The sequence below is a fragment of the Antechinus flavipes genome, chromosome 5 (assembly GCF_016432865.1).
Source record: "Antechinus flavipes isolate AdamAnt ecotype Samford, QLD, Australia chromosome 5, AdamAnt_v2, whole genome shotgun sequence".
NCBI lineage: Eukaryota > Metazoa > Chordata > Mammalia > Dasyuromorphia > Dasyuridae > Antechinus > Antechinus flavipes.
The window spans coordinates 227,200,753-227,214,953 of NC_067402.1; the positions used below are offsets into that span (position 1 = coordinate 227,200,753).

The following is a 14,201-nucleotide window of genomic DNA, read 5'->3' on the forward strand; positions in this document are numbered from 1 at the left end:
TAAATTTCATATATGTAGGACTAAAGTAGTAAATATTAAATAGAAATTTAAAAAGAGAGATAAAGATAAAATAATATTTGACTCTGGAGTCAATAGTCAAAAGGCAGTCATAGGAATTTATTGAGTAAGAAAGTGAAATGGTAAGACTTGTGATTTAGAAACACTGCTTTGGCAGCTGGGTGAAGGATGGAATGGAGAAGGGTAAAACATAGACTAGAATATTAATAAAGAGGCTACAAGTAAAAATAAGCCAGGTAGAACAGAGGATAGAGTGCTGAGCTTGGAGTCGGAAGAGTTGAGTTTAAAAGCAGCTTATGTTCCCTTAGTTTCCTCATCTGGAAAATGGGGATAATAACAGCACCTACCTTTCAGGATTATATGAACATGAGATAAAATAGTGTTGTATACAGTGCCTAACACACAGCAGACACTACATCAATGATAACTATGCAATGATAATAATAATTATTAAAAATAATAACAACTTGAACTCAGCTTGTGGCTATGAAGATGAGAAAAGGATTGATGCAAGAAGTGTTCTAGAAGTAAAAGGAACAAACTTTATCAACTGTTCAACTTTGTGGGATGAGGGAGAATGAAGGGTCAACAATGACTTCACAGCTATGAAGCTGGGTGATTGGAAGGATGGTAGTTTCTTTCACAGTTATAGGGAAAAATTGGAAAAGATGTGGACTTGGAAGAAAATACAATGTAATAATAACTACAATGAAGACTCATATATACCTTTTCTTCTGTCACACCCAAAATGAAAAAGGAGAAGTTATCACTGTCCTCCAAGAGAAAAGACATTTTTCCAATTATACCTGAATTCTACTGTATCTGCTTCTACTAGAAGTAATCAGGTAGCAATTAGGATATATGTATTCTCATATTCCATTGTTTGGTTCAGAATGGGGGAGGTTGGGAGTTTATACAGTATAGGGAAAAGCGGGAATGGGGAATAACAAGACTAGTCAGTGATTGTGTTGTAGACAAACTTCATGATTGGTGATATTTGTGATGGTGGGATTCAATGTCTTCCCATTTTCTGATTAGATAATCACATATACCTTAAAGTCAGATCACTGGCCTCACTTTGTAGACCATGATTCTACATGGCAGATGAATGGCTGATATATATTATTTTAAGAATTTCCACACATGATCTCATGGGTCTGGATGCGCAAAATACATAATTATACATTGGTTAAGATGTGTAGGTTTTAGAGACCAAATTATTGAAAATTAGAAGCTGTTAGGTTATTTAGTCTATACTTACACCAGCAAGGACATTTAACCAACAATCTTGTTCATTCTTTACCTGATCGATATCTTTCATCTCTAGCTCCCCCAGATCGACCTCGGTGGTACTTGGAAGGAGTTGAGGTGGGTGCTGCAGATGGAGTGCTCTGGTTTTTGTGGTCCTTTTGAACTGTGGAATCAATCCCTAAGGGGGAAAAAATGTGGAAGACATTTCATATATAAACAAAGAAAATTACCAAAGCAATTATGGTCAAAAGATGTCACTGTATAGGGAAAAGGGGGGAAAGAAAAACAATAAAGACAAACAAAAAAGGAAAATCTTTTGATCAGCTATACTATCCAAAAGATGTGACTTTTAAGATAAAAAAAAATGAAATAAAGAATATTTCCTACTTCTGCCACAATAAGCTGTTCCTTTGATGATATTGGTTTAAAGTTTTAAACCTCTCTTAATACATAGAAAATAAATGCCAAAATGCTATTATTGATAAAGCTTAAAAACTCCTAAGTCACTACCTATATGAAAATGCAAATTATTCCGTTTCTGATTGTCTCTAGAATAGGACAAGTTTTTCTTCATTCCACAACTCCATTCAAACATATAAAAAGTGCTGATGATATTTCTTTATCCAAAAATCTACAAGTAAACATGGGCTTTTCCAGGTCAAGTATATTTCCATAATTTCTGCAAGCCCTCCTCATCGCATTTCCCAATGCCTTAACCGTCTCTCCATATCCTGCTCTGGGAACATAATTAAACCATTGTTACTAGCAAGATTGTGATAATTTGCCATACTACTGTTCTAATCACATTTTTTTTTTTACAGACCAAAACTTAGGTCCTATTATGGGCCAAGAACTCTGAACTTGAATTCTTTTTTTTTTTTAAATTTTTATTTAATAATTACTTTATATTGACAGAATCCATGCCAGGGTAAATTTTTTTTTTTTTTTTTACAACATTATCCCTTGCACTCCTTTCTGTTCCTATTTTTTTTCCCCCTCCCTCCCTCCACCCCCTCCCCTAGATGGCAAGCAGTCCTTTATATGTTGGATATGTTGCAGTATATCCTAGATACAATATATGTTTGCAGAACCGAACAGTTCTCTTATTGCATAGGGAGAATTGGATTCAGAAGATATAAATAACCCGGGAAGAAAAACAAAAATGCAGATAGTTCACATTCGTTTCCCAGTGTTCTTTCTTTGGGTGTAGCTGCTTTTGTCCGTCATTTATCAATTGAAACTCAGTTAGGTCTCTTTGTCAAAGAAATCCACTTCCATCAAAATATGTCCTCATACAATATCGTTGTCGAAGTATATAATGATCTCCTGGTTCTGCTCATTTCACTTAGCATCAGTTCATGTAAGTCTCGCCAGTCCTCTCTGTATTCATCCTGCTGGTCATTTCTTACAGAACAATAATATTCCATAACATTCATATACCACAATTTACCCAGCCATTCTCCAATTGATGGGCATCCATTCATTTTCCAGTTTCTAGCCACTACAAATAGGGCTGCTACAAACATTTTGGCACATACAGGTCCCTTTCCCTTCTTTAGTATTTCTTTGGGATATAAGCCCAATAGAAACACTGCTGGATCAAAGGGTATGCACAATTTGATAATTTTTTGGGCATAATTCCAGATTGCTCTCCAGAATGGTTGGATTGAACTTGAATTCTTACAAGGTACTAAGTGGAACTGATGAGACAATGGTTATCTAGTTTGGCATGTTCTCTAAATTTAGTATGATTGATTTAATCTTACAACAAATAATGGTTTCCTAGTGATAGAGTATATCAGTGTAGAGCATATAAGCTAAAACCCTCAGTCAGGTTCATTCAAAGGCTGAATTACAATCTCTTAAGACTCAGATTCATTCATCCCATCTCACAGCACTCTGGTGGCAGGCTCTCCTCCTTCTCTTCTCCACTGAAAGACTCCAGAAGGCCTCTGAGAAAGCTAACCTGGCTCCAGAAAAGGAGATAAGACTTTGAAAGAGATAATAAAGACTTTTGGACTTAGACAGCTGGCTATTCTCGTGGTGAATATTCTGACTGAAAAGAAGGCTGCTCCAAGACCTCCAGAAAACCAAACTGAACTAAGAACATTACATTTTGGCATCAGAACATCTATGGGGTCCCACTCTTGAATTTGTATTTTATTACCCTATTAGGATATAAACTTGATGGCAAGTACTGTTTTTGTATTTCTATTCCCAATGTCCAGTACATAATGTCTGGCACATAGTAGATACTTAACAAATATATGCTCATTCATTTGTGAAAAACACTGGAGACATAAACATGTACCACAAATCCTATCTCAAAGAATTTATTATGTAATGGGGAGAATTAACTTTATACAATAACTGATTAAAGGAAAGCATGACAAATGCAAATGAGAGAACCATATGGTATGAGAAGTTTAATGAGGGAGAGATCATTTTTACCTTTACAAGGAAAGGCTGAGGAGTAAAAGAAGGGATTACATCAGAGACAGAAGTAAGAAGTTCAATTCAGGGATGGTAGACTATAGAAAAAGGTAGAGAAAAAGGAGAGGATAGGATAAGAAAGGGACGTAAGAGTCAAACTAAACCACTCAATATCCCCAAGAGTATATTTGCAGTGGAATAGAATAAGGATGGAAAAATAGATCATCACTAAAATGTACTTAAATACCAGGATCAGGAGTTTATAATTATTTGACAGGCTATCGAGATGCTGAAAATTTTTTAATAAATGGATGACATCTTGGCAGCAGAAAGATAGATTAGAGAAAAAAGAGATGAAGCTGGCCATTTAAGCAGAAGGTAAGAAGTATCTGAACTATGATAACTCCATAGAAGAGGAAAGGTTAGAGGTATATCTAAGATAGAATCAATATGGCTTGACAAGTGACTTTATGTGGGTAATGAGAAGGAAGAGTAAAAGAGAACCTTAAGGTTATCCCAGCTGGAATAAATTAGGAGGATCATGCTATTGGTTATCCCAGCTGGAATAAATTAGGAGGATCATGCTATTAATAGGCAAAGGAAAGTCAGGGGAAGATTTGATGTATTTTATTTGATTGGGGAGATCTACACAGCCTGAATTTGATGTGCTGCTGGACATCTTATTTGGAGGTGAATAAATAGGAAGTTAATTAGATAGGACAAAAGAATTCTGAAGAAGAGTCTGGAATGAGAGCAGAGAATTAGGTGTTATCCCCAAAGAAATGACAAAGTGAAATTGGGGGAGTAAATGAGATCCATGAGAGAGATATAGTATAGTATCTCTATACTGTAGAGATTTCATGTATACTGTAGAGAGAGAGATTTCCAGTATAGGAAAAAAAAAAAAAAAAAAAGGGAGAGAAAGAGAAGAGGGCCAGTGCCAGAATCTTTGGGAACATTTACTTTTATGGGACAAGAAAAGGATGAAAATCCAACAAAAGAAACATGAGGACTGTTTAGGTGGATCACAAAAACTAAGGGAAAGTAGATATCAATGAGGTGGTCAGAGTCTAATACTGCAGAAGTAAATAAGGGAGAATAAGGACAAAAAAAAGGCCACTGGATTTAGCCATAAGAGGATTGTTACTGAGAATGGAAAGAACTATTTTAGTATAATGGTGAGCAGTAAATTGAAAATCATTAGGGACTTAGATTAAATTGAAGGAAAAAAAAAGTTCAAATTCACTTGGATCCATTAAAATGAAACAAAAGCATGACAGGAGACAGACTACTTTAGGTTTATGCACATCCTTCAAAATGCAGTTTAAATTTTCTATTCTATGAAACCTACCTGGACCATTTCAAATAACAGATGTCTTTCCTTCTCTAAGTTCCTGAAGTATTTAACTACACTTCTCATTTGCCAACATTTACATCACATATTGGTATTTTTCATGTGTCTTGTCTATCCGAATAAGTTACAGTGGGGATAGGAATTGTATTTTATGTAAAATGACTGGCATACTAACAGCTCTTATATCTTAAACAACAACAACAACAACAAAATATCAAACACACTCAAAAATCAGGAAGTAAATATGCCCACCAGGGTCTCAGAAATATCAAATAAAAGTGACAAAGTCTATTCACTTGTTCAAGCTCTTTATTGATAGAAGAGCACCTCAGGCCTTTATTCAAGAATAAACACACCTCCATTTTTCTAAGTTTCTAAGCCCACAGAGGCACATAAGGCTTCAACCATCTACTAAAGGAATAATCACTTTAAAAAACATATTTTGAGGGATTTAAAAATAGAGGACAAAAACAAGGAGTTATTTTTACAATCACATTTTGCGTTCAGGAAGGAAATTAAGACTTACACACACACACAAACAGCTTTTCTTATACAGACACAAAGAAGGAAAAAGTGCTGGCTTACAGTCAATTCATTCAGACATTGGATATAGTTGGAAGTTCATTGCTATTTATGACTTCAGCATGAACTTTCCACCACAGCATGTTAATGAATATGTCTACAGAATTATCTAGCACTGATTCTTTTACTAATTAGCAGTTTCTATGACACTAAAAGAAAACTCTAATTACTTTCAGTAGTCACAGCCTTAAGAAGCAGCAAAGCAGAGCAGAGAGCTGGCTTCTTAGTCAAGAAGGCATTTCTGAAACTGTGGCTCTGTGACTATTATAACTACCCTTGGCAACTCTATCAGCTTAGAGAAAGTCCTATTCTATACTGACAGAGGAAATTTCTCACTGGAGCTTTTAACTAATCAAAGCTTAGTCCAAAACCCAACACAAAATAGCAGCCCAAGGGGTCAATGATGAGTACAGAAAGACGGATCAAAACCACTCTGCTTGAAGTGATTTTTTTAAAAAATTAGATTGTTAAGGTTATTAGAAAATGTTCATCTCTTCTGCCCAAAGGACAATAAAACTGGGCGTACCCTTTGATCCAGCAATGTCTCTACTGGGGCTGTATCCCAAAGAGATCATAAAAGAGGGAAAAGGACCCACATGTTAAAATATGTTTATAGAAGGTCTTTTTTTTTTTTTTTTTTTTTTTTTGTGGCTGAAGCACTTGGGGTTGAGGGACTTGCCCCAGGGTCACACAGCTAGGAAGTATTAAGTGTCTGAGAGCAAATTTGAACTCAGGTCCTCCTGACTTCAGGGCTGGTGCTCTATCCACTGCACCACCTAGCTACTCCTTATAACAGATCTTTTTGTAGTGGCAAGGAACTGGAAATTGAGTGGATGCTCACTAGTTAGAGAATGGCTGAATAAGTATATGAATGTAATGAAATATCCTTATTCTATAAGAAATGATTAGCAAGCTGATTTCAGAAAAGTCTGCAAAGACTTACATGAACTGATGTTGAGTGAAGTCCATAGAACTAAGAGAACACTGTACACACAGCAACAAGAAGATTATATGATCAACTGTGATGGACTTGGCTCTTTTCAACAATGAAGTGATTCAAGGTAATTTCAAAAAACTTGTAATGGAAAGAGTCAATTGCATCTAGAGATGGAACTCTGAAGACTGAATGAGGCTCAAGGCATGGTATTTTCATTTTTTGTTGCTGTTGTTTGCTAGTTTTTTTTTTTTTTCTCTCGTGTTTTCCCCGCTTTTGATCTGATTTTCCTTGTACTGTATTTTTCAGTATGAAGAATAAGAAAATATGTTTAGAAGAACTGCACATGTTTAACCTATATTGGATTGCTTGCTGTCCAGGGGATGGGGAGGAGTGCAGGGAGGGAGCAAAGTTTAGAACCCAAGATTTTTACAAAGGTGAATATTGAAAACTATCTTTGCATGTATTTGGAAAAAATAAGCTAATTTTTAAAAATGTTCATTTCGAGGCAGCTAGTTGGTGTAGTGGATAGAACACCAGAGTTCAAACCTGGCCTCAGACACTTAACACATCCTGGCTGTGTGACCCTAGGCAAGTCACTTAATTCCAATTAGCTCAGGGGGAAAAAAAGTTCATCTCTCCTACTCACTTATGCTTTTCATCTTGGCTTTTAAAACAGAAGTAATGAGAATAGATGTGGGAAGATAATGAATATGTAGGAAAGAGAAATAAGTTTGGTGAGAAGGGGATAAATGAAGATAAAACAAAGATGGGGTCCAATACAGTGATAGATAAGGAAGGAAAATAAGAGAAGAAAGTATGAGTATGAGAATATATCTACATAGGACATATCTACATTTGTAGATATCTACAAATATAGATATGTTCTCAATACTTTCTAAGATTATCAAATATAAAACTATAAAGTCATCTGGTGGGAAAACTGATTCACGTGACATAAGCTAAGAGTTCAACTATTCACCATGGAACCAGGTCCTTCCTGTATCAGGTGCTAATGAAGATACAAAGAAAAAAAATTATACCATTCCTTCCTATATCCCAGAGGGAAATAGCATGAAGACAGAAAATTTAAGTAAAAACACATACATGGAAATTTCTGGGCAGAGTGCCTGAGAGGAGAAATGTTGAGGAACACAATGTTAGAGGGGGTGGTACTAAGGAAAAAGTATATTTCAGGCACAGAGAAGGGAGAAAATTGTGCAAAGGCTTAGTTGGAAGATGGAATATTACAGGCAGTAATTACAGTAAGGAGGTTAGTCGGGCTGGATTATAGAATGATGAACAAGAGTAATAATATGCAATAAACTAGAGAAAAGTAGAACAGAGATAGATTATAAAAGGTTTTAGGAACAAACTGGGGGAGGGGGTTCATATTTTATCACAAGGAGAGAGTGAGCCAATGGAATGAGCACGTGTTAAGAAGTTATGTGGAAAATGAAGGGAAAAGGAAGAGAATGGAGACAGGAGATCAATTAAGAGGTTACTGCAGACAATGCCCTTTCCTCTCAGTTATTTGAAATATGTTAGCAATAAGGCAAGAAAAAGACATTAAAGGCATAAACATGGACAAAGAGAAGGTAAAATTATTCCTGACTGCTAATGACATAAAAGATTATTTAAAATATCCTAGAGAAATGGCAAAGAAATTGAGACAATAACTTCTATATAGCAGCAGAACACAAAATACATTAGTATTTCTATAAACCAAGGATTCTTAACCTAGAGTTTGTGAATTTGTGACTTTATATTTTGATGCTTTTCAATATAATTGGTTTCCTTTATAATCCTATGCATTTTATTTTAATAACATTTATTTTTTTCCAAATACATATAAAGATACTTTTCAACATTTTTTTTTTTTTTTTAAAGATTTTGAGTTCCAAAATTTTCTCCCTACCCAAGAAGTCAAGCAATCTGATAGTGGCTATACATGTGCAATCATGTTGAACATGTTTCTACATTAGTCATGTTGTGAAAGAAAAAACAGAACAAAAGGGGAAAACCATAGGGGAAAACAACAGAAAAAGTGAAAATTGTATGCTCTGATTTGCATTCAGATTCCATAGTTATTTTTCTGAATGTGATGGCATTTTCCATCATGAGTCTTTTGGAATTTCTTAGATCATTGTATTGCTGAGAAAAGCTAAGTCTTTCACAGTTGATCATAGCATAAAAACTGCTAATACTGTGTACATTTTACTTTATTTTAAGTATTTCAAAATATTATTCTGAAAAGATCCATAGGCTTCATGAAACTATCAAAGGGATATAGGACACAAAAGGGGCTTTAACCTCTGTTCCGGCAACATGGGTAATACTACTCCTTCCTCCCTCTAGTTGTGAACAACAATTTCTACTTTTAGAAATATCCAAACTCATCTGAGAACTGTCATCTCTCCAGATAGATCTTAAACTATACTGGTCAAAGAAAAGGGGAGGGTAGAGGGCAAATCAACCTCTCTTAACTTGATTTTTTTTCTTCTTGTTCTCTGGCTACCCTCTGCTTTCCCACCCTTTTATTTTTCTTGCCTATCAATAATGAATTTTAGAGGTTATTTTTGATGACTTGATATTACAAGAATTACAGTCTCAGTTCTTCGTAAAGAATGGTTTAAAAAATTTTTATGTCAAATATTTCTGATAAAAGCCTCATTTCTAAAATACATAGCAACTTAACTCAAATTTATAAGAATACAAGTCATTCTGCAATTGATAAATGGTCAAAGAATATGACTAGAGAATTTTCAGATGAAGAAATTAAAGCTATTTCTAGTCATAAGGAAAAATGCACTAAATTACTATTGATTAGAGAAATGCAAATTAAAACAACTCTGAGGGACCACTTCATACCTGTTCAGATTGGCTAAGATAACAGGAAGAGATAATGATAAATTTTGGAGGGGATGTGGGAAAACTGGGACACTAATTAATACATTGTTGGTGAAACTGTGAACTGATCCAATCATTCTGGAGAGCAATTTGGAACTATCCCCAAAGGGCTATCAAACTGTGCATACCCTTTGATCCATCAATGTCTCCATTGGGTCTATATCCCAAAGACATCATAAATAAAGGAAAAGGACCCATATGTGCAAAAATGTTTGTAGCAGCCCTTTTTGTAGTGGCAAGGAACTAGAAACTGACTGGATACCCATCAGGTGAGGAATGGCTAAATAAATAACCGTATGTGAATGTAATAGAATATTCTTCTTCTATAAGAAATGATGAGCAGTCTGATTTCAGAAAAGCCTGCAAAGACTTACAAGAATTGATGCTGTGTAAATTAAGTAGGACCAAGAGAACATTGTACACAGCAACAAGATTATGTGATGATCAACTATGATGGGCTTGGCTCTTTTCAACAATGAGGCAATTTCAATAGACTTGTGAAGGAAAGAGTCATCTACATCCAGAAACAGAACTATGGAGCCTGAAGATGGATCAAAGCACAGTATTTTCACCTTTTTTGTATTCTTCTTGTTATTTTGATTTTTTTCTTTCTCATTTTTTCCCCTTTTGATCTGATTTTTTTTGGGAGGGGTGCACATCATGACAAATGTGGAAATATGTTTAGAAGAACTGCTTAACCTATATTGGATTCTTTGCTATCATGGGGAAGGGGGAAGAGAGAAGAAAAAAATTGGAACACAAGGTTTTAAAAATGTGAATGTTTAAGACTATCTTTGCATGTATTTTGAAAAATTAAAAACTACTATTACGTTGTCTATTGATAAAATTGGCAATTCAACATAGCAGTAGGATACAAAATGCATTAGCATTTTTATAAACCAAGGATTCTTAACCTGGAGCCTATGAACTTTCAATTTTATAAAAATTTATTTCTACATTTTTCAATATAATTGGTTTCCTTTGTGATCCTATGCAGTTTATTTTAATAATATATAATTTTTTCCAAATACATGTAAAGCTAGTTTTCAACATTTTTAAAAAAAAAAGATTCTTAGTTTCTAAAGACAACTGAATATTTTTAGAGATGACTGTCATAAGATTAGATCTGAGACTCAAGAAAGCCTTCTTTAAGAGGAGACTGTAAGCATATACTATATACTCATGGAAAAATAATAATTTTTTCAAAGATTAGTTAGCTGTGTTACTCAAACAATATTTTGTCTACCACCAGCTTCTTTTTTTCTCTCTGATGATAACCCCCAAAATAACATTTTGCCCTGATATTCAATTTAGCCATGTAAAATAGGGCCATCCAAAATCAGAGCATAAGCACCCAAGTCTCAGAGGGGTACTTTGGAATACTCCCACCCTTTCAGTGAGACCATACCTTTTTGCTGGAGTATCTCGCTCTTCCCCACCCCATCCTATTGAATGGACTGTGTCTCTATGCTCTCCAACACAAACACTGCTCTTATGTGAGTATATATCCTTAGGTTAGTATGTATGCCTGAGTTGTATATCAGAAATCTTTGTCCTCTCTTTTCCTTTCCCTTCTCCCCTACTGCTTGCAGTAAAACTTTGCAATCAATTGATTCCGACTGTTTTACATGTTATTTTCAGCACTTAAACTCATTAAGGAGTTGCTTCTCCCCAAAAATCTCTGATAGCGTATTGGCCTTTCCTTGGACATAAACTGGGAACCTGGATAAGGTCTAAACCTACTTATAGCCACACTTACACTGGGGAATTAGAGCACTGTGAGCTTAGTTGTAAAACGTAAGGGTCAACAGGGGAACCAAACTAGGAGGGAATCCTAGAAGTCCTTATGTTTGGGACTATCACAAAAACCTATTCACTGCACCAATTGGTTCGAAAATATCTTCTATTTATAACAATGATAATTTTATTTCAGCTGAACTGAATATTTTAAGTGAACTAAATATTATTAGGGATGGAAAAATAGAGGAACAGATAGTGCAGGAATGTTTATTTAAGTGGATCGAATGACATGTGCAAAAACACAAAGGTAGGCTCACAAGCTTACATGGTATTAGACTGACAAAGGAAAGGTTTTTGGGGACTAGACCTGTGTTTTCATTGGCATGGGCATTTTCCCTATGAGGAAATTCCTTTTACCAAATCAATATCCATTCAGTATCTTAGAGTCTTATACAATAGCCTAAGACTCTGATAGTAAGTGACTTGCCCAGGTCACAAAGCCAGTACAATGTGTGCTGTGATGGGATTTCAGTCCAAGTCATTTTGACTCAGGACTGTTCTTTTTATCCTCTTGTTTCTTCAAGGGAGGTTATTAAATAACTAGAAAAAGAGATAAGATTTTGCAATAAAAGGTCAGATACTAAGGGAAAGATCAGAATGTTATAGGGTAAGGAGTTTAGATTTTATTATAATAAGGCAATGTTAGTTCTTAAATGAAGACATGAAATATATTATTATTGAATTTCAATGCTGCAAGATATCATGATTAATACAGAGTCTGAAGAAGAATATTTTAGCTGTTAAATGTGACACAAATTAAAATATAGGAAAAAGGGGACTAGAAACAGGAGGATTAGGCAGGATCTATACTGCAAATATAAAATGATAAGGACCCCTCCACTGTGAAACTGAAAAGGAAGGGCAGAACATAAAAATACCAGGAAGAATCAGAATTATTGCTAAATTGGACTTGAAAGACAAAGAGAAAATAAAGGAGATAAGTATAAAAATTACTATAAAGTTTTAAATCTGGGGTTCCCAAAGATAACAGTGCTACTGATGTTATTTAAGAAACTGGTACAGTGTGCCTATTCAAGGAAGGAAAAGAGCTCATTGTTTAAACTACTAAATTTCAGGTAACGAAGTGTTAGAAAAAGCCTAGAAAAAAAGGCTAGGAAAAAAGGTTTGTTATCTTGATGCAGAATAACATATAATTTTGGACGTGGTCAGAGATGATATTATTTTGCCTGACCATGCATATTTGCTAAAAGTTTTGTTTTTCTTCTTTTTCAAGTATGTTTTAAGATATACATTTGAAAAATAATGAATGAATATGAGAGCTCATAAGGCCCACAAAGAATCAAAGATAAAGATTACTTTAAAAATACAGGAAAGAAAAGGAAGCAAAGAACTATGATCCAGTACAATCTAAAAGAATGAACATTACATTTAAAGCCAGACCAGAATTCAAATTCCATCTCTACCATGTATTTAACTATGTAACCAAACTATAGGTAATCATTTTACCTCTGAACCTTTACTGTACAATAATGAGGTTGTACCAGTTAATCTCTAAGATTTCTTCTTCCATAACCAAGTCTATGCTCTAATGGAATATCAACTAACCAAAAAAATTTTAAAATGCACAATGGGATGCCATGACATGAACTTAACACCAAACTTAAGAAACTGAGTCTACAAAGCAATAATTAAAATTTTCTGACCTCCTATAGCACCAGTCACATCAAATTTCTTTAGTAATTTTACTAGCTTTAGCTACCAAGGAAGGAAATAAGCATGACTCAAGCAATTACTATGTGCCAGGAACCGTACTACACATTTAAAAAATATTAACTCACTTTGGCCTCAAAACAACTCTGTGAGGTAAGATGTCTTCATCCCCATTTTACAGTTGAGGAAACTAAGCTTCTTACTTAGGAGCACATAGTTAGTATTTAAGGCAAGATTTGAACTAGAACCTTCCAGATTCCAGGGCCACAGCTCTATTCATTAATAACAAAACTAAATATCAACTATCAGGACAAAATCAGTTATATAGTCATAGAATCAATTAATCAATCAATCCATCAACATTTTTAAAGTACCTATTATGTGTCAGGCATTGTTCTAATTGCTAGGATTATAAAAAAAGGTAAAAAACAGTAGCCTGAAGTAATGCTCATAAACATGAAAATTTAGACTAGTAATAAATAAAGAATGGATAACAAGTAGGACAGCAATAAATTGTAGCTTAGTGAGCCAAAAGTAAAGTAATTATAACTAAAAAACAAGATAAAATGCTTTAAAAAGTCACTGATACAAAGCAATGGGACAGGACTATAAATGGGCAGTGGTGCTTTGGTCATTGGAGGAGCAATGGGAAACCAAAGCAGAGAATACAATGAAGCTTTTGTAAGCTGCCTGGCAACCCCTGTTGTTCCAGGCTCTGGCAAGTATCGGTCCTGCTCTGTTCCTGGTCTTCCCAGAAAGTTGATAAGCAGCCAGGTCAGTGGGAAGAACACCAGACCCAAAGTAGGAAGATCTGAGATGAAATTTGGCCTCAGATAATTACTTATTAGTCATGTGACCCTGGGCAAGTCATTTAACCCTGTTTATCTGAGTTTTCTATCTGTAACACGAGCTAGAGAAGGAAATGGTAAACTACTTCAGTATTTTTGCCAAGAAAACACCAAATGGAGTCAGGAAGAATTGGACACAACTGAAACAATAAACAAGATGAATGAATGAAAATCAGCCATTACTGTACCTGACAGATCTGCCTGGCACGTCCCCTATCATGAAAAGAATTGTTCTTTTGGAGCAAAGATTTCAATCTAAGGATTGAACTACTAAGCAGTATAGGAATGTAGGAAAAGCCAGTATGGAAAGGGAGAAAAAATGTTGTGGTTGGAATAAAAAAACCTGGGTTTGATTCTCATCTTGGAAACTGTGAACTGTGAGCCTAAACTTTTTCTTGTA

At 34.9% G+C, this 14,201-nt stretch overlaps 1 protein-coding gene across 2 annotated transcripts in view; it reads right to left on the minus strand.

Moving 5' to 3' along the window:
• DIP2B (disco interacting protein 2 homolog B) overlaps nt 1-14,201 on the minus strand; it is a 211,151-nt gene that overhangs the window by 96,382 nt on the left and 100,568 nt on the right. For both annotated transcript variants that reach the window (XM_051963695.1, XM_051963694.1), the window contains exon 3: nt 1,322-1,447. In XM_051963695.1, the coding sequence (XP_051819655.1) occupies nt 1,322-1,447 (126 nt within the window). The remainder of the gene's footprint in view (nt 1-1,321; nt 1,448-14,201) is intronic.